Genomic DNA, 24,636 nt, shown 5'->3' on the forward strand with positions numbered 1-24,636 from the left:
CAAAATCAAAATTGCATATGTTGACAGTTAATAATGTGGAAAGTTCTAATGTCTATTGACTCTCAGTCAGAAATGATTGAGAACAAAAGAAATAAACTGCTTCATCAAACTCCTGCATTGATGCATTGCTGTTTTGAGAAATTCCGTTATATTTTGCGTTAAACCTTTCTCACTAGAGTTTTTCTGGTTAGCATGTGCTTATTCCAAATAAGAAACAACAAATATAAAATAAATGATTAAATTTTTTATATTAGACCTTCTACATATAGATCCATATTAGTGAACTTTTAATGTTTCATGGAATAATTTCGTTATTTATTTTGTTTTGCTCAAATACCATAAATTTAGTATCTATTCATATTACAATCATTTGACTTAATGAATATTCAGCGGAGCTAATAATATTTTAATACCGAAATGGATGTAGTCCAAATGTTCTTATATTCAACTAGACTATTTTCTAAGTGCATGCAGGTGAATATCTGCTATAAATAGCTTTAGAATAACCTAGTAAGAAGTATTTGGAAAAATAATTTAAAAACTACTCACTTTATCATTTCGGGGTTTGGTCGCAAATCTCTGAAAATTTCACGTTTTAAAGAACAATGATAACTACGAAATTTAATATATTACACTCTATTAATTGAACTGAGCAGGTGTACGCATATGGTTTCCACATGTGCAAATGCAAGTTCGAAGCCTTCAAGACTGACAAGACACAACTATGAGTACGCGCAAGTCCTACATGTTAAAACACGTACTCCACCTCCATTTCTATTCACTCTTTATTGGATGTGTACTCGTGTATAAATACCAACATATGATGTTGAATATTGCGTACGCGCCTTGGTGAATGTAAAGCGACCTCGGCAATGAAGCCACCAAAATGCAATTTGAGATGTACGAGTATGAGTGAATACAAATACACATACACGTATTCGTGCAACTATGATATACATACCTATGGCGCACGGTAGCAATTCAAGGTAGTACCGCCTAAGATAGCAGACTGCAATAGAGAATTTATAACAAATTAAGTGCGTGTACGCGAAGTTTAACAACCCATTGCTGCTGTTTCAGCAGATTGCACTTGATCTTCGAAAATTTACACCACATTAGTAAAATGCACGCACATACGTGTAAACTTAAATTACACTCAAACAGGTTTTCTGCAGACTCGATTGCTCATGGTTATTTATCTATTATATGTATAGCATATTTGATATTATATTCGTTTCTGGTTTGCTGTTAACAGCTTTTATACATACATATGTACATACGAGTATATGATATTACATCTCAGTTCTTGCTTACATATTGAATTAATTTAATTGGATTGCTGTTATTTATGGGCATATTGAAAAAAAAGTGAGACACAAAATACATAAAATATTGTCAGCGGCCGCACCAATGTATTTGAATTAATTTTATCTTGATGTTACTCGATGTTCATTCTGTGGCGTGATGGAGGCTTCTATTACAAATTTCCCTGAAACGTAGTTCCAGTGTAAGTTCAACAATTCGGCTGGATTTGCTTTCAATGAGGTTTTGGACTAATTCTATTTTTGATACATGTTGTAAGCTTTCAATTATGTAGGATCTCAGTTCTATTGCCCTTTCAATTCGCTTTAAATGCTACTAACACGTAAAGTGGATGAATTGCCTCTACAAAAGCGTTTTGGAGCAATGACTAAACTGATGATGCTGCAACCAAAATCTTGTTGCAATATTTTTATGAATAACTAGTCACGGAGCGGCATGAAAAATACTCTGTACTAAAGCATTCACCAACAGCTTCCATTTGATACCCATATTGTATATACACATCCGAAGGTTACCCGGGCCCACGTTTTGACCTATATCTCGAGACCCCAGTCTCGGAGTGGCATGAAAAATACTCTGTACTAAAGCATTCACCAACAGCTTCAATTTGATATCCATATTGTACAAACACATTCTAGGGTCCACGTTTTGGTCTCTATCTCGAGACCCTAGTCACGGAGCGGTATGAAAAATACTCTGAACTAAAGCATTCACCAACAGCTTTCATTTGATACCCATATTGTATATACACATCCGAAGGTTACCCGGGTCCACGTTTTGACCATTTTCCCGGCAATTATTCGAATTTTTCTCACCTTTTAAACCTTCCCTAGACCTCCACGAATAATTCAAGACCAAAATAAGATAAATCCGTTCAGCCGTTCTCGAGTTTTAGCGAGACTAACGAACAGCAATTCATTTTTATATATATAGATATACATATAATTTGCAAAATATAATTTTTATTTTCATTTCGTTTTTCAATTACAAAAGGAATAAGATTCACTTCCAAAAATATACCGTCTTCTGCTATTCATTTCTGTTGACGGAAAAGTTAAATAATATATAAGCTAGGTAAGGTAATATTGATCATAATGTTCATTTGAATATTACTTTATTCCAATCCTTACTCGTTAAAATCGTTTGCTCGGTTAAAATCTTGATCAGTAACTTTATAGTGCTTCTTCAACAGCGAAGTCTTTTTTACGTTTTGGTTTACAATATTTTTTAAGTGATTAAGCTTACATTCAAGTTGTGATTAATTAGCATGACGCTAGTAGCATTACTTGTTTATTTAATTATTGCTTGGGATCGATGTACTGGGATTGAATATTTATTATTTTATTCTAACTTTTTTTTATTCTACAAATTTCAAATGAAGGATAGTGATTGGTATGGAACTCATGCGAAATATGTCTGTTACTTTAAATATTCATTAAAAAGTCTTTAACAATAAGAACATTGATCATATGCCACATATTTTCTGCAGCAATATTTGACAATCACGAAAAACATGTTTTTGAATCGAGCACAAAGTATCCAAATAGTAAATTATTTGTAAATAAGTTTCTCTTTTTAATTTTTCAGTGGCCAACTTTAGACATCTCGCTGCTGTTTATGCATGACGAAGATAATCCAAAAATATTAATGATGAAGAGATTGTCGCGTTGAGAGTTGAGAATGCCTGAGTCCTCCCTGATTAATCTCGTGCGTGATGACAAGCAAGGGTGATATATTACCAGGCTTGGCCATCCGAAGCAAAAGTGTGAGAGTAACATCGGCTGCCACGTCACCGGGGACTCGGCAACAAAACTCTGCGCTCATTTCGCATATGTTCGCACACTCGTCCAATCAGTCGTTGTTCAGATGGCATGCAAGTAATATGAGGGAAGGAGCGTTGAATTTTTTCGTTCGTTTTTTCGACTAATTTTAACTGAAATAAAAGAATAAATAAATTACTTGGTATTATAAAACACAGTAAGCCCTTAAGAAGTGTCAGAGCTCTTTCATGCGTCATAACTTGCAATTAACTTGTTTAAATTATTGTGGTACATATATGTATGTATATTCAAAAAATTCCATTGAAAATTATAATTATTGATCATTAAATATACCTAGTTTCCAAACCTATTTCCTTGGAAAAAAACATTTCCTTTCTAAAAATCTGTTTGACTCTTCTATTTTTTTCGCTTGACCATATTACAACTTGGGGCCGTAAAGAGCTTACGAACATCGTGACTCTGTGCATTAAAATACATATCGTCGACATGGATAAGTTAAAACGGTGAACTGTATTTCGCGTGGGTTTCAAACCACAAAAATCCTAAAGGATGTGACTTTTCGGAGCGATTTCTTGAAATGCGAAAATGGTAAAGAATCACAATAGGTCAGCACGTTATGCTCTATATACCAACCTGTTCGCCTACGTGGCAGTCACCTGAAGACCACTCACCCAAATACAGGGTGCATACGGTAGTTGAAGACATGCATAGCTAAAACTTCCCGTATCCATTATTTTTCTTTTTGTTATGGTCAATATGAATAAGGAGCATTTAGTTCGAAAATGCAATCGTTTCCGGACCCGTATGGAGGAGGTTATTGCAGTTAATGGAAAAACAAGTTAATGTTGTGTAAAAGATTCGGGAAGTTCCGTTGAATTTTGTTCAAAATAAAAGCTAATTAGTTTTAATCTCAAGTTATTCTCATATACCGTACGCACCCTGTATATATACAATATATATAATTTCCTTAAACTTTGGTAGAATGAGAATTTTAATTTACATATGTTTTAAACATTCCAAAGTTACTTTTTTAATTTAAGTTCCCATATTTTCACTAATATAGACTTTCAACAAACTTTTAAGCACAGGCGATTGTACGAAAATTCGAGTTCATCACACCCGTTTGCGTTAGTTGGTTGACACAGAATGTTTGATACAAAAACTTAAATATTTAATGTTCACTGTGCTATTGCATTTACATTGAGCTTTCATAGTAAACTCGTGAGTTGCATAGGTTTTGAGCTCTGCGGTGGGCTAATCTGATTGGAAAGAACCGGTTGGTATAGTATCTAGCAGGTTGTTGTTGGTATATTATTAAATTTGGTGAAGGCGGTTTAAATTCGCGCACATTTGTAAGCGTTTGATCTTTTGCAATGTTTTGCCTAATTTCGGCAAACGGGATAGGTGCCAGCTGAGCGGTTGTCAGCAAATTTCGGCTGAAATGGTTTTTGACTGTTTTTCTTAGGTGAGGCTAATTCATGTAGAAACTACTCATGCATGTGATTTTATTATTTACATACTTTAACATACACATATGTATGTATGTTACGAACAATTCTCTCTATGCTTGCACAAATACATAGGTATTGCGTATAATTTCTCTACAGGCAAATCTTGAGGTGCTGAAAGGAATTTCTGATTCAGTATTAGCACATTTTGCCAAATGAGAACCAGTTTACTAGTAAAGTAATTTACAAAAACTATTTTTCATTTTTTTCAACAAATTTCATATAACTAAAGACTGACTCTATTTTTATGCGTATTCGTACATATGTAAATATGTATGACTGATTTTTTAAAACCATGAAATCTTTGACCTTCAATTTGCACAGAGAAATTATATTAGAAGAAAAGTAGAATGAATAGATGCATAAACAATGTGTCTAATAGAAGCATGACTGGCATAACTTATTTTATCAATTCAATTTTAACAAACTGCATTGTATGGTCTTATAATATCTACTATACGCAATATATTCAATAAAATGTTTAGTCACCACCATTAGCTATAACGGCTTTACATCTTCACCGTGCACGCGTACACCTTTTCTGGGTGTTTGGCCGATCTCTTCCTCCTATTTGGGGTGTGCGTCTTGATGTTGTTCCACAAATGGAGTGGCCTACAGTTTCAAGTCGACTCCAAACCGCAGATATTTTTTATGAGGAGCTATTTCATGGCAGAAATAAGTTTACCATTGCCTGCCAAGGGGCGACCGCCATTGGAAAAAACTTTTTCTTCATTTTGGTCTTTCACCGAGATTCGAACCTACGTTCTCTGTGAATTCCGAATGGTAGTCAAGCATCAACCCATTCGGCTACGGCGGCCGTTGTAAGTTTAATAATATTCTTGCAGTAGCTGAACGATAGGTATCTCAAATCTTATATATAAAAATGGAGACGTTTTTTTGTGTTCGTTAGTCGCCGATTCACGCCTAAACGCATTCACCGATTTCAATCAAACTTTCACAGATCATTGGTATTGGTTCATAGATGGTTTATGTGAAGTTTTAAAGAAATCGGTAAAAGTATGCATGCGTTGTGTAAGTGTGAAAAATGCAATATTTGCGTGTTTCCCTTATACGGACATTACGTATACGGAATGAGAATACACGCAAATGAATAGAATATACACAGACATGAATAACATTGTTTCGATGTCGAGTGACGTATGCGACTGTATTATTCGTAACGCAATAGTTGTCCTCTCTTTTCTTTCCTTTTTTTTTTAAACTGGAAAAATATTTTGAGCTTCATTTGAACGTTTTATGATTTAGATAAAATAAAAATTCGTTAAATATATTTGATTCCATTAATAGCCATAAGCCTGTATTTTTCGAAGTTCAAAGTTTTCGGACAAATATTGAAACGATTACTTAAATTAAATGTTAAATACATATATATAAATGCGCAAATGTAATAATCAAGAAATATTTGGTGGCGCTTTAATACTATTGTCTGGTGATTTTCGTCAAACTTTGCCAGTAATTCCCCGTTCAACACCAGCAGATTAATTAAAAGCATGTTTAAAGACATCCCACGTAAAAACTTTGAGTTTGAAAACAAATCTGCGAGTTTATTTGCAAAATTATGCATCGGCTGACGAATTTTCAAGACAACTTCTGAAGATAGGAAATGGACAAATTCCTATTGATGCTGCTACTGGCTTTATCACTTTGCCAGATAATTTTTTTAATTTCGCACACACAAAACAAGAATTAGTTTCAAGTGCTTTTCCAAATATTGCGCAAAATTATCAAAATCACAATTGGTTAGCTGAAAGAGCAATACTGGCTGCTAAAAATAAGGATGTTGGTCAATTGAATGCGAATATTTTAAATGATGTGCCTGGTGAGATTGTAACATTTAAATCAATTGATACAGTTATAAATCAAGATGACGCTGTAAATTATCCAACAGAATTTTTAAATTTCTTGGATTTACCTGGACTGCCGGCTCATCGCTTACAATTGAAAGTTGGTGCACCAATTATTTTACTTAGAAATTTAAATCAGCCACGATTGTGTAACGGAACAAGATTAGCAGTCAAAAAGGTCATGAATAATCTTATTGAAGCAACAATTTTAAAAGGAAAATTCAAAAGTGAAGACGTATTGATTCCGCGTATTCCGCTGATTCCACCCGATTTAGCTTTTGACTTCAAAGGATTGCAATTTCCAATACGTCACAAGGACAGTCGCTGGAATTATGCGGAATTGACGAGTGTTCATTATTCATTTCTAATTTTGATATGCCTAGCGAAGCAGGCAGAGGGTCCGCTAGTAAAAAATATAAATATTCGATTATTAGTTCAATTAAAGTATTTAAACGCGATGAAGTGTTTAAAATTAGGAGTGAATGGATTATGTAAACATACGTCTATGTACGTTGAATATATTTACATCCATATGCATACCAATTGCGTAAGTGCGACAAATTGAAAGTCGTTGTAATACAAACAGCTTACACCATATCTGCCAGTGCAAACCTACCTTATTTGAGGTGTTATTTTATCCACTCGTTATGTCTGCTAATTTACATGAAATACGCATCGCTGCACTTAGAGAGGCATCCAACAAAAGATATTATCAAAGTGCAGCAATTGAAATCGTATGCAGGTTTACTTAAAAAATATTTTGCCTTGAAATTCTAATGAGGAATTTTCTCGTTGCCCTATAGCAATAGTAGTAATGTTTTAAATTGGCTTGCACTAGTTGGCCAACGTTTACCACCAACAGCTACTTTTAATCGGCTGGCGCTCAATTTGTTCTGCATTTGTAAATATGTGCTCGTGTATCTATTCGCTTCCATTTTTGACTTCATTTGTAACAATCGGATTTAATCGTTACTATTGCATTATTGTAACAGAAAATAAATCAAAAACGTCTTAAAAACTGTATAACCAATTACACAACGGTGATAATTTTTGGTACAGTGTGGCTAAATTTTGTTTCTACTTCAGTATATATGTATGTATATATCTATGCATGTATTCACATATATTTACATTTGCGTGTGTTGAGACTGTAAAAAAAACTTGTGTTGGCAGTATTACATAGACCTATACTGCCTCTTTCAATATTTATTGATTGAAGTTAGAAAAACATATAATGGCTCAAAATGACGGAAGCAGGATGAAAATTTGTAGAAGTCACCCTGGAAAGAGATATATTTTATTGAACTTATTAAACTTCTAGTTACGTAATACCCTTGGTTGATGTGCTTTTTAAAATCTCCACTGAGAGAGACTCCCGTGCTGCTTGTGCTGAATATAATAAATACATCACTAGACGGCGTGCATATTAAGTTAGAGCCAATAAAGGAAAAGGGGACTCTATTTGAAGCCAGCTCCGACCAGCAGTTGGTTGTTATCTGAAACTTTTTACTAGCAGAAATGAGCTCAGAGCTTTGCTATTGCATGATAAGGACTGACAGCTACTAGAAAATACTTTTTCTACCATTTGATGCTTCATTTTCGTTGATGCTTCAATCAGTCGGCTACAGCGCCCGAAGATAATTACCGTTGGACTATTTTTTGTGGGGAACCGTTAAGGACAAATGCTATTCGAACCATCCAGCGACGATTGATGCTTTAAAACACGACATCGAAGTTGCCATTCATGAAATTGGAGCCCAAACAATCGAAAATGTGCTTAAAAATTGGGTTGATCGAATGGCCTACTGTAAAGCCAGTCATGACAGTCATTTGAACGATATTATTTTTCATTCATAAATGACAATGTTCAATCTTCAAAATAAAAAAAAAAGTTTGAAAAAATATTGATTAGTTTTTTTTTTTATAGCCGATTCAAAAAGCAAATTTCACATGGCTCACCCTATATTAATCGAGAACTAATTGCTGTTTACTTTTGCGATTAGATAAATTTATTCAATTTCTTCAACGATTTTAAAAATGTTTGAATGGCGTACGTGATAATTGGGGTGGAAATTTGATTGTAGCACTTGGGGCAAAGACAAAGAAATGTTGCTGGCAACATTTAAAGCAATTGGCCGGCCGCTACTGAATTATGCTGGACCCGTCGGTTGCCTAGTGATTCACAGTGGACAAAGCTCAAGACTTATCAAAATACTGCTATCAGGATAGCCACGGCATGCTTCCTGATGTCCCTCCTGCAAACCCTTCACGACCAGGCTTCCACGCTCCCGGTCAAGGATCACAGCAAAGTGCTCGGCAAGCAATTTTTGGTTGGGTGTTACCGTAGGAATCATCTCTGCTTATATTTTCTACAGCCACTTCCCAGGCAAGTCACTACACTGACGAGATTCATGGCTAAACACAACCACAACTACTGGACCAGACAGTGTGTAGGCAGAGATTAAGCGACATTCTTCGGGACTCTCATCCTCTTCCTAAATTCCCAACATCCAAATGCCGCTATTGACCAGACAGTGTGTAGGCAGAGACTACGCGACAGTCTTCGGGACTCTCACCCTCTTCCTAAATTCCCAACATGCCGCTATTGGGGTAGGCGAAGAGCTTCAGCTGCCTCATGAGACCGGCGTAACTTTGATTAAATTATGGTCTGGATATTATAGTAGGTTAAACTCCTACTTATAAAGAATTGACCCAGACATACTCAATACATTAATTTGGGGGAAAAGAAATCCATTATTTTTAGACAAATTGTTTAAACTACGACCTCGAACATGCCGGACAACTTCGGAAATGCTTGAACGGAATCGACGAAACCAAAATAGCACGTACTTAGCTGTTACAGTATCGGCGCCATAAACACCATTCATGTTGCATTTTCGCTTGTATAAAAGAAACACTGTAAAATTACCAAATTTTTTTTTTTGTGGAATTTCTGTAACTCACAATTGAATGGAACAAACAAAAAACAGTAAACGAATTCGTATACTGTAAAATATCACCTTGCCAACGGGCATAAACTTTAAAATATTTGGTCGACACTTTACGGGATATCGGTGACCCCAGCTATCTACCGAAAGGCGCACCGCACGGTACTAACAACCTATTCACAGGCCACTCAATCCCACTCATCTAACCAATCGGAACAGCATAATTCTTGGTCCTATCGTTATATGAGTAAGATGATGACGATCGGTGACTACACCGCACTGACAGAGCTTAGTGAACCGAAGTTGGCAATTGGACAACTACTATCACACGCTGACCCACATCAATCAACCCAAGGATACGGGAGATTTGCTACATTTGCTACGCGTAAGGCTTGGGATAAGTATTTAACATAGGCCGAGAAGACAACGTCTGGTAACCATGCTGTCTGCAAAGCGCAATGTAATGCCACGTGCGATATACATTTTCAAATTAAATAACATAACAAAATGTTTGGCCATCTTAAAAGAAATTTTCTTCAATATGCACACCTGTTTGGAGCTTACCAGCAATCAACATGAAAGCAAATAAGAATGAGTAATTATTGCGAGCTTATTTACATATAGGTAGGTAGGTAGGTTATATGGTAAGAGTACCATGGATAGACTACAAGTAGCACTAGAGTACCGTTTTGATACCATACTACTAGTTGCGAAAAATTTCAAAACTTAAAGGAAGAAAAACCATCTACAGCCATCCGGTGCTGTTGATGTAGTGGAGGGTAGAAACGATATCTAGGCTGGAGAACTGCTTCAGGCTATCCCTAAACGAGCACTAAGGAACCTAAAACGCCTAATCGCCAGACCCGGATATTTGCAAGGAAAGTGTTCAACAATCTCTTTCTCTGTAGGATCCCTACAGCTTTCCTGGCAAGCTCATCACCTAAGTCCTGGAACCCAGATAAGAGAAATGTTTTCTGCACGTTCATTTACATGTACATATCAACATTGAAATTTTTAAAATGCGATAATGTTAGACGTTGCCAAGCTGAAAACATGTCCAGATCAATTTTAATATTTCCTCCTGTTCAAAATAGTGCAATATAGAACTCCCACATGTCTATGTATATTTAATTATTTTATTTTAATTTATACAGTAATCTAAATGAAACAAAGTATTTTCCATTCGGGAAATAGATTTGTGAAACTAATATTTTTATTGCAAAACGTTTACCGGTCTTTAGTTTCATGTAAATATAAGTTGGTTGCAAATGTGAAATTTGCAAGAAATCATGCAGTTTTTTCGACATTTAAATGCAAATAAAGGAATTAATACTTTGTGGTTGAAGGTTCACTTTATTGGAGTCGGAAACAATTTAAATTTAAAAAAATTGTAAATAGAATAAATTATATTAAAAAATACCTTTATACGTATCAGCTCAATTTAATTACAGCTGCATTATCTCACTTCGATGTATATTCTTATTAACATATGCACCAACGTCTAATCCTCCTATATCCATACCTCCTATATGGAACGAAACACATTCCTTTATAAAGCGATTTAGCAATTATGTTGCTTTTAAGCACCTTGTCGCCGGAAATCGCCGAACACGCGAAACACTTGTCTTATTTATACGTTTCACAAACAAACTAAACATGCTATATTGCTGAAACCGAGAACATATCGCACCCTAAATACAAAAGGGTCACAACTCAAAATTTTCCACACTCGAGCTTGACTTGTTTACAGTAGCACAGAAAACAAACTATGTGACATATCACGCTGAAATTTGCCATGTAAGCTTATAACAGTCCTACCAAAAAACAAAAAATTTATGTTTGCCATATGTCATCCGCGCACCGTTTTATTGATAACGTCTCGTTCATATTTGAGCAGAAGTACATTTTGAGTTGTGACCCTTTTGTATTTAGGGTGCGATATCTTCGAGACGAGTGCACAAAAAAAAAAAAAAGTAATAATCGAAAGTCGAATGTACATAGCTCGCGAAATTTGAAAATTGACCTAAATCTTTTCAATGGTGTTTATAAGTTTCGAATCTTGTTTAAATTCCAAATAATGTTCCTCAAGCAAGTATACTTGTGTTTATCTAAGGTTGCAGAAGTAATTTACAAAGCATAAATATGTGGGCATTTTTCCTTTCTTGGTACCACCCAAGTCCTTACTATACTCTGAATGATTTTCGTTAAAAATATGCCTGAAGGAGAAAAGTGCAATGTATAAATAAAATAAATTGCGAAATAAAAAAAACATGATACTCGAGGAATCTTAATTTTTATTTAATTTATTTTTTGTTAAAATAAATGACAGCTAAGGAGGAAATACAAACCAATAAGAATTCCCCAACGAACATATTTATACGTCTTTCAAGTTAAAGCTTCAAATTAAACACATATTTGAAAGGGAATTTATTATCTGCTTATTGGCATATGTATATGCAAGTATTTATTGGGTCGGGGAATAAGTTTATAGCGTTTTTATGTTTTCTTTTATTTTGCTGTTTGGAGCAAAGGGTAAGTATTCATTCGATAGAACTCTTTCAGCTCTACAAAACTATGTTAATTGTATTTTTGAGTTATTTAATTTTTTATTACTTTTAAGACTTAGAAATGGAATACCCAGGAGGCAAAAATCGACACCTGCTCTTCTTTGCTTTTCATCGTGAAGGTTTCATAGGCGAGTCTACAGCACGGAAATGGTTTGCAATGTTCAAAAACGGAGACTTTGACGTCGATGACACGTCCCGCAGCCTAAAGCCTTCCCATTCGGCTACGGCGGCCACCATGATGAATAATGCAGCGAATTTAGAAAATAACGTTCATCCTTGCCATCAGCCGCGACTTTGGGTGACCTTATCCACGTGTACGGGTCTCGAGGTCATATTCACATATCCAAGTCTTATCTCCAGTGACTTCCTGACTCCAATTTATAAATAACACAATGTTGGTGTATTAACATATTTCAAATGTACCTATGCATTAGGGTGCTTCTTATTTTTCATCTCTCGAAAAGTTGGCGCGCCAACTCGCCCTTGCTTCTATCACCTACATAACGAACGCGTGTTTTTTATTCGTTTTTATTTGGCATGTGTCAAAACTTGAGAAAATAATGCATAAATGATTGTAACTATAGTTACATATATAAGTATAAATAAGATAAATAATGCTATTGAAAGTTTTCTGACTAACGGTAAGTTCATTTCTGTTCTCTTGCACTCTCATAAATAATTAACCTACGCATCTATGAGTAAGCTTGAGCTTTGTTTTGCCGGGCATTACGATTCTCGACGTGACGCATTTTTATTATGTATTAGCTTATCGTTCTCTACGTACCGCCGCCGAAGAAGAAATCGGATTCCGGCGAGCCCGAAAAAACAATTGGTACGACGAGGAATGTCATGCTGCCGCAGAAAGAAAGGATGCCGCCTATAGAGCCACGCAGCGATCGGGCTCAACGCGAGCCATGTGGGATCGCTACAGAGAGCTGAAAAAGAAAGAGAGACGTATTATCCGAAAGAAGAAACGAGAGGCCGAAATACGTGAGTGCGAAGAGCTTGAGATGCTGGCCAACAGGAACAACGCCCGAAAATTCTACCAGAAAGTTCGGCGGCTTACAGAAGGTTTCAAGACCGGGGCGTTTTCCTGTAAGAACAAAGACGGCGAACTGGTGACTGACGTACAGAGCAATCTTAAATTATGGAGGGAACACTTCTCGAACCTATTAAACAGTGACAGCTGCGCATGTCACCGAGAAAGTGAAGATCCCGATACCCCAATCGTTGACGACGGAATTGTCGTTCCGCTACCCGATCATGACGAGGTGAGAATAGCGATAATGCGGCTAAAGAACAACAAAGCCGCGGGCGCCGACGGACTACCGGGTGAGCTATTCAAACATGGCGGCGAGGAGCTGGTAAGGTGCATGCATCAGCTTCTATGCAAAATATGGTCGGATGAAAGCATGCCTGCCGATTGGAATTTAAGTGTGCTCTGCCCAATCCATAAGAAGGGCGATCCTGCAATTTGTGCCAATTACCGCGGGATTAGTCTTCTAAATATCGCCTATAAGGTTCTAGCGAGCGTATTGTGTGAAAGGCTGAAGCCCACCGTCAACCAACTGATTCGCTGCCGTGTGACTTCTTTAACCTGATGTTGGAGAGCATCGTACGAGCCGCAGAACTTAATCGTTCAGGCACAATTTTTTATAAGAGCGTACAATTGTTGGCGTATGCCGATGATATTGACATCATCGGCCTTAACAACCGCGCTGTTAGTTCTGCCTTCTCCAAACTGGATAAAGAGGCAAAGCGAATGGGTCTGGTGGTGAACGAGGACAAAACGAAGTACCTCCTGTCTTCAAACAAACAGTCGGCGCACTCGCGTATCGGCACCCACGTCACTGTAGACAGTTATAATTTCGAGGTTGTAAAAGACTTCGTCTATTTAGGAACCAGCATTAACACCTATAACAATGTCAGCCTTGAAATCCAACGTAGAATCTCTCTTGCCAAGAAGTGCTACTTTGGACTAAGTAGGCAATTGAGTAGTAAAGTCCTCTCTCGACGAACAAAACTAACACTCTACAAGACTCTCATCATGCCCGTTCTAACGTATGGCGCAGAAGCTTGGACGATGACAACATCCGATGAAGCGACGCTTGGAGTGTTCGAGAGAAAGATTCTGCGTAAGATTTTTGGACCTTTGCACGTTGGCAACAGCGAATATCGCAGACGATGGAACGATGAGCTGTATGAGCTTTACGACGACATAGACATAGCGCAGCGAATAAAGATCCAGCGGCTACGTTGGCTGGGTCATGTCGTCCGAATGGATACAAACGCTCCGGCTTTGAAAGTATTCGATGCGGTACCAGCTGGTGGTAGCAGAGGAAGAGGGCGGCCTCCACTGCGTTGGAAAGATCAGGTGGAGAAGGACTTGGCTTCACTTGGTGTGTCCAACTGGCGCCGGTTAGCACGAGAAAGAAACGACTGGCGCGCTTTGTTAAACTCGGCCAAAATCGCGTAAGCGGTTATCGCGCCAATTAAGAAGAAGGAGCTTATCTTTTCTCCTAATAATTGTTTTATTTATGTTATTTTATTCTTTATTTAATTAATATAAATCTTTCATTTGCTGGTGGTGACTCCTAAATATGTATTACTTTAAAAATGCCAACAAATACTTAATGTTTTTATGTCTGAAAATGGGTAAAATAAGATTACATAAAAAGCACCATAATACATATGTACAGAAGATAGAAAGACACATACGCTCCATCTTAGGTTTATTGGTGAGTAGAGGGCACAAAATTCGTGACGTCGAAATACAAAACTCCTTTTTATTCATTCATTCAATAAGTTAACCGAGAAAGACATAATTCCTGAGTTAACTAATTATGATGAGGGAATCTCTCCCCTATCTCTCATCTAAATTTCAATAGACATCCCAGAGCACTTTTCTTAGGTTTGGATTATATGGCATTTTTTTTATTTTTTCTGCAATAATTTTTTATAGAAATACTTAAATATGATATACATATGTATATGGATTAAAGCACATTCCGAAACGAAACTGGGCAATAATTCCAAGGTCATTCGCTATTCCAGTGGTATCAAAATAACAAAATATAATACAACACTATAAAAAAGTCATCAACATGTTGATGGCCAACTTCACATACAGCAAAACTATTAAACTCTTTTGTCGGTTGCTCATTAAAGTGTACAGATTCAAAGAAGGAAATAGCCGCAAAGGAATTACTGTATAGTTTTCGGGTGCTCTAACTGTTTAATCGGCAACATGTTGCTAACAAACTTTTGTTGCATATCCCGTTTTTATGGTACGTCGGGCACTGCACTTGACCAACCAATTACGTTTCACTTCGTTCGACCGACTCATTCACTTCTACGATCGCTTGATAGATCGGTTTCTGGTTCTTCGATTCGTTGGTACTCGATTTCATTTTGCGGCTGATTTTGAATTTGTTTTCAAATGCCGATTACGAGAGTAATTCGATTACTATATGCTTGTGTGAACGTAATTGTAACACTGATGTCGATGCTTTTGCAATCGGTTTGGTATTGTTGTTGTATGTGGTGTTCTGCACAGGCAAGTTGATGCTGTTGTTATGGTTTTGTTATGATACCTTTTTGCTCTGAATACTGTTGTTGTATGATTAGTTCGGTTGCCATTGTTACAGTTGCCTGTTGCTTAGCTTACCTGCAGCTGGTGCTGCTATTACATGCCGGTTATTGCTAGCTTGCTGTCTATTCATTTTCTTTTCGCTGGTGTTTGGTGTATTTCAGTTTGGAATTCGTTGGTATATATTCGAGGTACCGGCCACTTTTCAGCACAGTTCGTTAACAGTCCTAGTCGCGGTTCTAGGAGGTTCAACTAACTAAATAACTTCAGAAATAAACAAGAAGTTCAAAATCGTGAAAATAGACATACATTGGGCGTAGTTTTTCTTTCGCTACCAAGGTACCGCTACGGTTCAACCTCAGGACTCAAGCGCTTGTGTCCCCTTACAGTAATTTGAAAAAGTGAAATACAAGTGATTTTTCAGAACACACCGGACAGTGTGCAGTGCAACAAAATTGTGATCTTATAATTATAAAACATGAAACTATTCGTAAGTAAATAATAATTACCTATCCCCATATGTATGTATGGGAAGGCGTTTATGCCACGAAAATTAAATATTAGAACGGCTTAATTTATTATGGCCTTTTTGTTATAATTTGCATTTTGAGTTAATAAGGAGAGAAAAACAATTTATAGTTATAATATATTACACATTCCTAGACAATACTTCCAATCATTACTTAAATTATAAATAACCATATACTAGGCTATAGAAGAAAATATTGCGAAGAGTTTGCACAGAACTCTATGGTCTAATAATCTAACAAATCAAATATCCAATTGTTTGCTTTTTAAGTCCACCGAATAGAAATTGTATTGGCGAGTATACATCAAATAAAACTGTTCTAACATATGTAAATATATTATATTAAAATTTTTGCAAGATTTATTATACTATCAAAAACCTTTTAATACGTTTTTTGAGAAATGATTGGAAACAACCAGTTTGGACAGTGTACGAATGAAAAGTCCCAAATTCCTCTACAAATCATAATTTCAATAACGTTACCTACAAATCTTTATTTAAACATTTTGCTCTAGCGGTCACCCAATACAAGGGGCCAATTGTTTGTTTTTGCGTGGCTTGCGAAAGGTAGTACCGACTTTGTTGAACCAGATATGAATACAAAATTCGTTATATCAAAAATTTTAAAAAGGAGTGCAAGATAAAAATCACGAATACATATATTCAAAATACTTTACTTAGAATTCATACTTACCTCAAAGAAACTAAAAATGTACGAACAATAAAAAATAATAAATTGAAGTTCTAGAAATAGTCTCTTTCCGAAATTTGGGGAAAATATGTAATTTGAATAACAAAACATTTTTTTGTTTGAGAGTTTAAGTTTACGTAATTAGTCATTCGTAAAATGTATGTTAATTTATGACGAATTTGAAATCTACGCAAAGTACAGCGTATACATATACATATATGTATGTATATATGTATGTATATGCGCCTAATAACAAGAGTAATGACCACAACTGTGTGGTAACATTTTTATTTACGGTTGAATGCGGTCAAATAGCAATAATTGAAACACCGGCATTTCAAAAAATCCACGCGAAAAATGCAAGCAGAAGTCTATTAGACACCAACTGTGCCTGTATTGGACATGACTAACGTAATAAATACAACAATAATCATAAACAAGTGCATATTCATACATACATAGATTTCAACTATGCAGTTTCCCTCTTCATGCATATACGACAATCATTGTGAGTGAGAGGCAGTGGGCGCTGGCGCTGTTCATAAGTTCAGAGTTGAGCTTGTGTATTGTTGATTTACCATTAAATTGTTGACTGTGCATTTGCGCAATCGCGATGGCTGTTCCTCGCCTGTTTCATTTTTCCAATACGTACAACAGATTTAATGTTGGTTCAAATTGAAAAGCAAATTGTTATAACGTGCAAACTCAAACGCGTTGTGGCACCAATTGAATTTATTTCTTTCTTTAAGTAATATAAATTTAAGTTAGGCAAAATATCGTAGTTACATTGTTTTTCATTTAAATTCTCTTGTTCGGTTTATTTTCAGTTAATTTTAGCGGCGTTGCTTGTCTCCACATGTAGAGCAACACTTTACGGTGCCGTTTCGACACAATTCCAACACCTCGACCCGCACAGTCATACATATTCTTACGGTTATGCCGATACCAACTCACAGAAGCAAGAGACACGGTCTCACGATGGTGTTACGCGCGGTTCCTACTCTTACGTTGATGGTAGCGGACACGTTCAATCGCTCTCGTATGTCGCTGATCCACACCATGGTTTTAATGCTGTTGGTACAAACTTGCCAAAGGCTCCAGCACCTCAAGCCGCACCTCACTTTGCCGCCGTTCACGCCGCTGCTGCTCAGTCCTACGTGCCATATGCTCACCACTATCCACAACACATTCCGGTGCTGACACATGGTGGCGTTCCTGTGGATACACCAGAAGTGCAACATGCTCGCGCTGAGCACTATGCTGCCTACGCTGCTGCCGCTGCCGCTGCTGCTTCCCATCCAGATCCCCATGACCCACATGCTCATCATTTGTACAAGCGATCAATATACGGCCATCCCTGGAATTATGCCCACCAAAACGCAATAGCTCCCGTGGCGTTGACGCATGGTGGCGTGCCTGTGGACACTCCTGATGTACAGGCTGCCAAGGCCGAACACTTTGCTGCGCATGCTAAGGCATTGAGTCAAGGAGCACATGTCCCCGTTGCACCTGTCGATACAGCAGAAGTAGCGCATGCTAAAGCAGCCCATTATGCCGCTCACGCTGTCGCACGTGTTGGCCATTCTATTGGACATACGGTGCCCGTACATGGGTATCACATTCCAGTGATTCACAATGGTGTTCCAGTAGAGACACCGGAAGTACAACATGCCAAGGCGGCGCATTACGCCGCTGTAGCTGAAGCCTCAGCACGATCTGGTCATGGAAGCGCACATGATGACGGAAGTCAGTATGACGGACGCTGGGAGAGTCCATATGGAGGTGGATATGCAGGGAGTTACAAGCATCAAGGCCCAATCCATATTCCAGTCATCCACAATGGCGTGCCAGTGGAGCCACCAGAGGTGCAGCATGCCCGTGCCGCCCACTTAAACGCTTTGGCCGCAGCTAGTCATGGTTCGGGTCATAACGATTATTATGGGCATGAAGATGACGGCCAGTATCATTCCCACCATTACTAAGTTGCGACCCTTTAGCATATAATAACGAACTAAATACTTATCATCTCATGCGGAATAGCGGAACGGTACGGAATACAAATAAACAAATAAATGAAATAACAATGGACAAGAAACGATTTACAACGATATTCAAAAATGAAAGAGATTTTAGTGTCGGAATGTGAATATGTACATAACTGACGAAACGTATTGCTTATTGGAACTTATTAAAGTTGCATGAATGTAACGGGATTCTTTTTCTCTTCCCTTTCCATCATTAAATCTTACCATCATTATTAAGTTAAAAATAAAATCAGTTTTCTTTTTGTTTGGAGAGTCAATGTATTTACAACTCTTTGGATTAGCGTGAAATGATAATCAGTACCACAACATTTATAGAAATTGATTTCTTCCATTAGGCTTTGGCATTAATTTAAGCTGCATTTTAGTCGTTCGAAATTTTGTAATATACATTCTAGCCCATTCGAAGTTTTTTCCACTAAATTAGTTTTCCATTTGCTTAGACCCGATATAAAGGTTTAATTGGTTTAAAAAACTACACCCCCCTATAAGGCAATTATAGCAAAGGCCTAGATGAAACAAGTGTGCATGAATTTGCATTAAATTATTTACACTTTCGCATTATTTCTATCACACGTAAATACCAACAAAATTTTGCAATATCGTTAAAACCAGTATATAGGACTATGATTTCTCGACGTCTATTCGTTCTTTCTCGCTGGCTTTTGCTATTCTGTTTTCATTTTGAAACTTGGGTGTTTTACAATTTTCACTTATACTGTCCCGTAACCACTGAATACTATTCAAATCCTTAAGATACTATCATTTAAGCGCTTCCATTAGTGCCCATACCATTTGCCACAATGCCCAAAACTCGGTTCCCTTCTTTACTAACTTTAAGACGATTCGTGTATATAATTTGTTTTTTTTTATTTTTCTGTTGTCCTTGCATGAATACATAGAGTAAACTACCTATATATTCGAATACACATTTATGTTAATCATACAAATAGTGATACAGCTGAGAAATAATATATCTAATTACGGAGCGTACGTGAGAAACATGTACATATAGTACATACGAATTAAAAAGCGATTGTCATAATAATTTATGTTGTAAAGTATTATGTATATTATGTAATATATAAAATATACCATTTTATTAAGAATGCAAACAGGCAAATAAACTGAGAAAAGTCTTTGATCACTAAAATTATAACTGATTTATTTAACAAAGTATGTATAGGCGGGCGTCGTAGCCGAATGGTTTGGTGCGTGACCTCCATTCGGAATACACAGAGAGAACGTAGGTTCGAATCTCGGTGAAACACCAAAATTAAGAAAAACGTTTTTCTAATAGCGATTGCCCCTCGGCAGGCAATGAAAAACCTCCTAGTACATTTCTGCCATGAAAAAGCTCCTCATAAAAATATTTGCCGTTCGGAGTCGGCCTAAAACTGTAGGTCCCTCCATTTGTGGAACATTATCAAGATACACACCACAAATAAGAAAAGGAGCTCAGCCAAACACCCAAAAAGGATGTACGCGCCAGTTATATATATATTTATATGTATAGTTCCATAATACAAATTATGGAATGGATAAATTATATAAAGTTTAATACTAATTGCTTTTACCCGAGAGAAATTGGCGATCTAAATACCGTACATTTTCACATAGATATCAAAAATTCATGGAAATGAAGCAGTTTTTTTCGTCTAGGTGGGGTTGAACCAAAACTTTCTTTGAATGCGTAGTTTTGCCGCTATAAAGGCTCTCCTCACTGTGGCCGCTTAGGTATAGTTTGGGTTGTCCACTCAAGAGCAGACAAGATGCAACTTACTGTGCCAAAAACACGGTTGAAGTAATAATTAGAAATTGGTTTTCGTTTTAATGTCATATTGATTTTAATTTTTATTGCTCTTAATGAACGAATTGGATTATCTTAGGGATAATAGGATTGTTCGGGGGAAAAAATGCTCCTCCTTTATTTACTATTAAAAATAGTCGCTGCGATATTCTTGAACAGCAGCTTTTTATTGCTATATTCAAATACTTTTATAACTAAAATACAGTCCGCCGCTTTTTTATGTTGAAGTCGAAGTTATGAATAATGCACACAAAAATATTGGCCCGTGCGTAAAGGTAGCTTGTAATAATTTTGTAACCAAAATAGTGATATTACCGTGCGTTGCCAGAACCTGAAGCTCCTAAATGCCCGGGATATATGTAACTAAAAAATTTATATTGATGCTCGTCGTAGAGATTAGTCCCTGAGAGATTGCTACCCGAGATTCTGGTGAGGTTATTTACAGGTATATTTATTTAAGCTATCGTAAGGTTTGTTAGCGCACACTAGTGTGGTGGGGTGTACATATTTGAATAAAAGACGGCCCGAAAAATGGCGCTCGATTAACCTGAGCTGGGAGAAAGAATTTTAAGTGTTTTATACAAAAGGGAAGTGTATAAAACTAAATAAGGCAAACGGATTTTATAAAAAAACCGATTTTATAAAATTTTTCAATTAAATATTAAAAAAACAAAAATTTGGTAATTTTATCATAAATGTATTATAGGAGGGCTGCCGCCGTAGCCGAATGGGTTGGTGCGTGATCACCATTCGGAATTCACTGAGAGGTCGTTGGTTCGAATCTCGGTGAAAGCAAAATTAATAAAAACATTTTTCTAATAGCGGTCGCCCCTCGGCAGGCAATGGCAAACCTCCGAGTGTATTTCTGCCATGAAAAAAAAGCTCCTCATAAAAATATCTGCCGTTCGGAGTCGGCTTGAAACTGTAGGTCCCTCCATTTGTGGAACAACATCACGACGCACACCACAAATAAGAGGAGGAGCTCGGCCAAACACCTAACAGAAATGTACGCGCCAATTATTTATTTTTTTTTATTTATTATAGGAGTAGTTTTGAGGAGTAGTTTTGAGGGATTTAGGATATGCATATAAAAGAATTTTTTATTTATTTTTATTTTTATTTTATAAAGGTTTACATAACAATAAAATTATAATACAAACTGAAAGTAGTGCAGCGCTAGCATCGGAGGCTTTCGGCTGGCAGGTTGATTATGGCTCGATTAGATCCGACGATTAGATTACATACCTATCAGAGGTCTCCCAAAACGCACTCGAGTGATAGTAGAGCATTATAAGATTTGTCATCGCTGTGAACTTTTGATAAATTAAAAAGGTAATACAATACTAAAAAGTGTCAAAAAAGGTGTTTTGTATTAATTTATATAACGGACTTAACTTGTAACAGAACTTATGGCAGGTATAAGTAATAAAAGGTGATTTTTTAAGAGCTATAGGAAAGTTTTTCAAAAAAACACACGTAAAATTCATGAAATTTTTACTTAAATCGATAGTGCAATCCAAATAATTTATTGTTTGAAGATTATTTCATGCAAATGTTGACCGCGACTGCACTTTAAATGGTCCATCCGCTTAGTCCAATTTGGCCGTACTCTTTCCAATGTTTCGGACGGTATCTCACATATAAATTCTTTAATGTTGTCTTCCAATGCGCTAATTAAAGCAGGCTTGTCTGAATAGACATGAGCTTTAACATAGCCTCAGAAAAAATAATCTAAAGGCGTTGTATCGCACGATCTGGGTGGCCAATTGACAGGTCCCTAACGTAAAATAAAATATTCACCGAACTCGCCTCTCAACAAGTCCATTGTTACGCGTGCTGTGTGGCATGTGCCACCGTCTTGCTGAAACCACATGTCATGCAAGTCAAGCTCTTACATTTTGGGCAAAAAAAAAATTGGATATCATTTCACGGTAGCGCTCACCATTCACAGTTACGTTACTTTTCGCAGCATCTTTGAAGAATTACGATTAATGATACCTCCAGCCCATAAACCGCACCAAACTGTAACCTTTTCTGGATATATTGGTAGCTCTTGCAATTCTTCTGCCTGAACTTCACTTCAAAATCGACAATTCTGCTTATTTACGTACCCATTGATCCAAAAATGAGCTTCGTCGCTGAACACAATTTTTCGACTTAAAACTTCCTTAACAGAACACGCATTTTTGCAAGCGTTGTTCGTTTGTAAGACGATTCATGGTTAAATTATAGACCAAACTGAAGATGTTTGACAGTGAAACAAAACACGAAACGTGCATCAGCTGTTTAAACAACTTGTTTAAAAAGATACTAGCTAAAAAATCACCCTTTATATACCATACTAGCTTTAAGGGGGGAAGCTGGTCTAGAATTTTGAAAAAATCGAAAAATTTTTTTTTGTCTTAAAAGGTGCTTTAGGGTCTTAGAAATAATATACCAAATGAGGGATGCCAGCAAAAATGTCTATATGCCCAAATTTTTCATTCGACGGCAGTGCCTCGCAGGTATGCCCCGAACGCTACTTACAACTTTAAACGCGTTTTTCTCGAAATCACTTTTTTTAAACTGGCCGAAGACATAACTCGAACAAATCTTTACCGATTCTTACGAAATTTTGACAATACATTCGAAATACCTTTCTCCGGAGACGTACGTAGGATTTTTTATTTATATTACATAGTTTTTTTTTTAATCAACAATTTTATGTCGTTCTTTATAGTGAAAATTGTAACTTTTTGTTCAAACGTGCACCATTTCGCGAAAAAACAAAATATCGAAAAAATCCTACGTACGTCTCTTTCTGTTGTTATATAGAAACTAAAAAAAATTTAATTTTTGGTCCAGGATAAAAATTAAGGAGTTTACGTCTTCGGCAATGGACCCACTAGAAAAAAAGACGCCTTAGGAGAACTGCTGGACAGCGGCCATTTTGAAATTAATTCAGACGAAAAATTTTGTATTTGTACCATGAAAGCTATGTATATTATTAAACCTATTTCACAGATTTTCGATTGATTCCTTTGTTGAGTCAAAATAAATTCATAAAATATGCCCATTTTTTGCGCTCTAGACCAGCTCCCTCCCTTAACCCGCGGCCCCGCTCGCGTAGGAGTAGTTTTGAGGGATTTTGGGTATGTATATAAAATAATTACAAACAATAATTTCATAGAAACTATTTTTTTTATTAATAACCATAATATTACAATACCCGGTATCCGTTGCTATGCCTCCTTGAATAAAATCAAAACAACCAACCAGAAAAATATCAAGCAAAATTATTTTTATTAATTTTCTATCAAGTTTCAGATAACAACCAACTGCTGGTCGAAGCTGGCTTCAAATAGAGTCCCCTTTTCCTTTATTGGCTCTAACTTAATAATTTAGTGTGCGTCAATACATTTAGTGTGCGTGAATTCTTCAGTCTTCAATCGCGTGCACTTATTTTAAAATTTATTTAGGGCTGGAACGAGTTGATTCCGCAACTTCTCCCATGCATCATTAACCTCTATCGGTCACGATACTGCACGCATACTCAAAATTACATAAAAATCCTAAGGGGTCGAAAATCGACATTGGGATACTGTGGAGCTCCCTTTTGGATGAAGTCCTTGACACATTTATAACTAATGCATCTACGTTCTTAAGTTTTAGCTTAAACCCAAAGCAGTCGATTGAACGTTGCTAAAATAAACTGAGAACCTTTTCCCCAACGGGCCCTCCTTACTTCGTTCGAACCCAGCGTTTGAATGTATAAAGGGAAACGGTGAGGGAATCTTCTGCAGTCCCAAAGTTGTCAAACATGTTGTCCATATAAAGGTATTCTAATATGGACTTTACCGCACCGCCTACGTCGTCGTTGCCATTGCGATGCTCTATAATCGCTCGATAATCGTTTTAATGTAGTTCGCTGCGCATATTGAAACCAGCAAAGAAACTATTAGAAGAAGTCAAAATTATATATAGTCCACATGTTAAGACCTTGA

General features: G+C 36.7%; 1 protein-coding gene across 1 annotated transcript; it reads left to right on the forward strand.

Moving 5' to 3' along the window:
• Window positions 1-15,782: 15,782 nt before the first annotated feature.
• Window positions 15,783-19,107, forward strand: LOC129244138 (pupal cuticle protein). Its single transcript, XM_054881757.1, has 2 exons — window positions 15,783-16,071; window positions 17,629-19,107. The coding sequence occupies exons 1-2, from the start codon at window positions 16,060-16,062 to the stop codon at window positions 18,781-18,783; spliced, it is 1,167 nt and encodes a 388-aa protein (XP_054737732.1). The 5' UTR covers window positions 15,783-16,059; the 3' UTR covers window positions 18,784-19,107.
• The last annotated feature ends 5,529 nt before the right edge of the window (window positions 19,108-24,636 follow it).

The sequence above is a fragment of the Anastrepha obliqua genome, chromosome 1 (assembly GCF_027943255.1).
Source record: "Anastrepha obliqua isolate idAnaObli1 chromosome 1, idAnaObli1_1.0, whole genome shotgun sequence".
NCBI classification, from domain to species: domain Eukaryota; kingdom Metazoa; phylum Arthropoda; class Insecta; order Diptera; family Tephritidae; genus Anastrepha; species Anastrepha obliqua.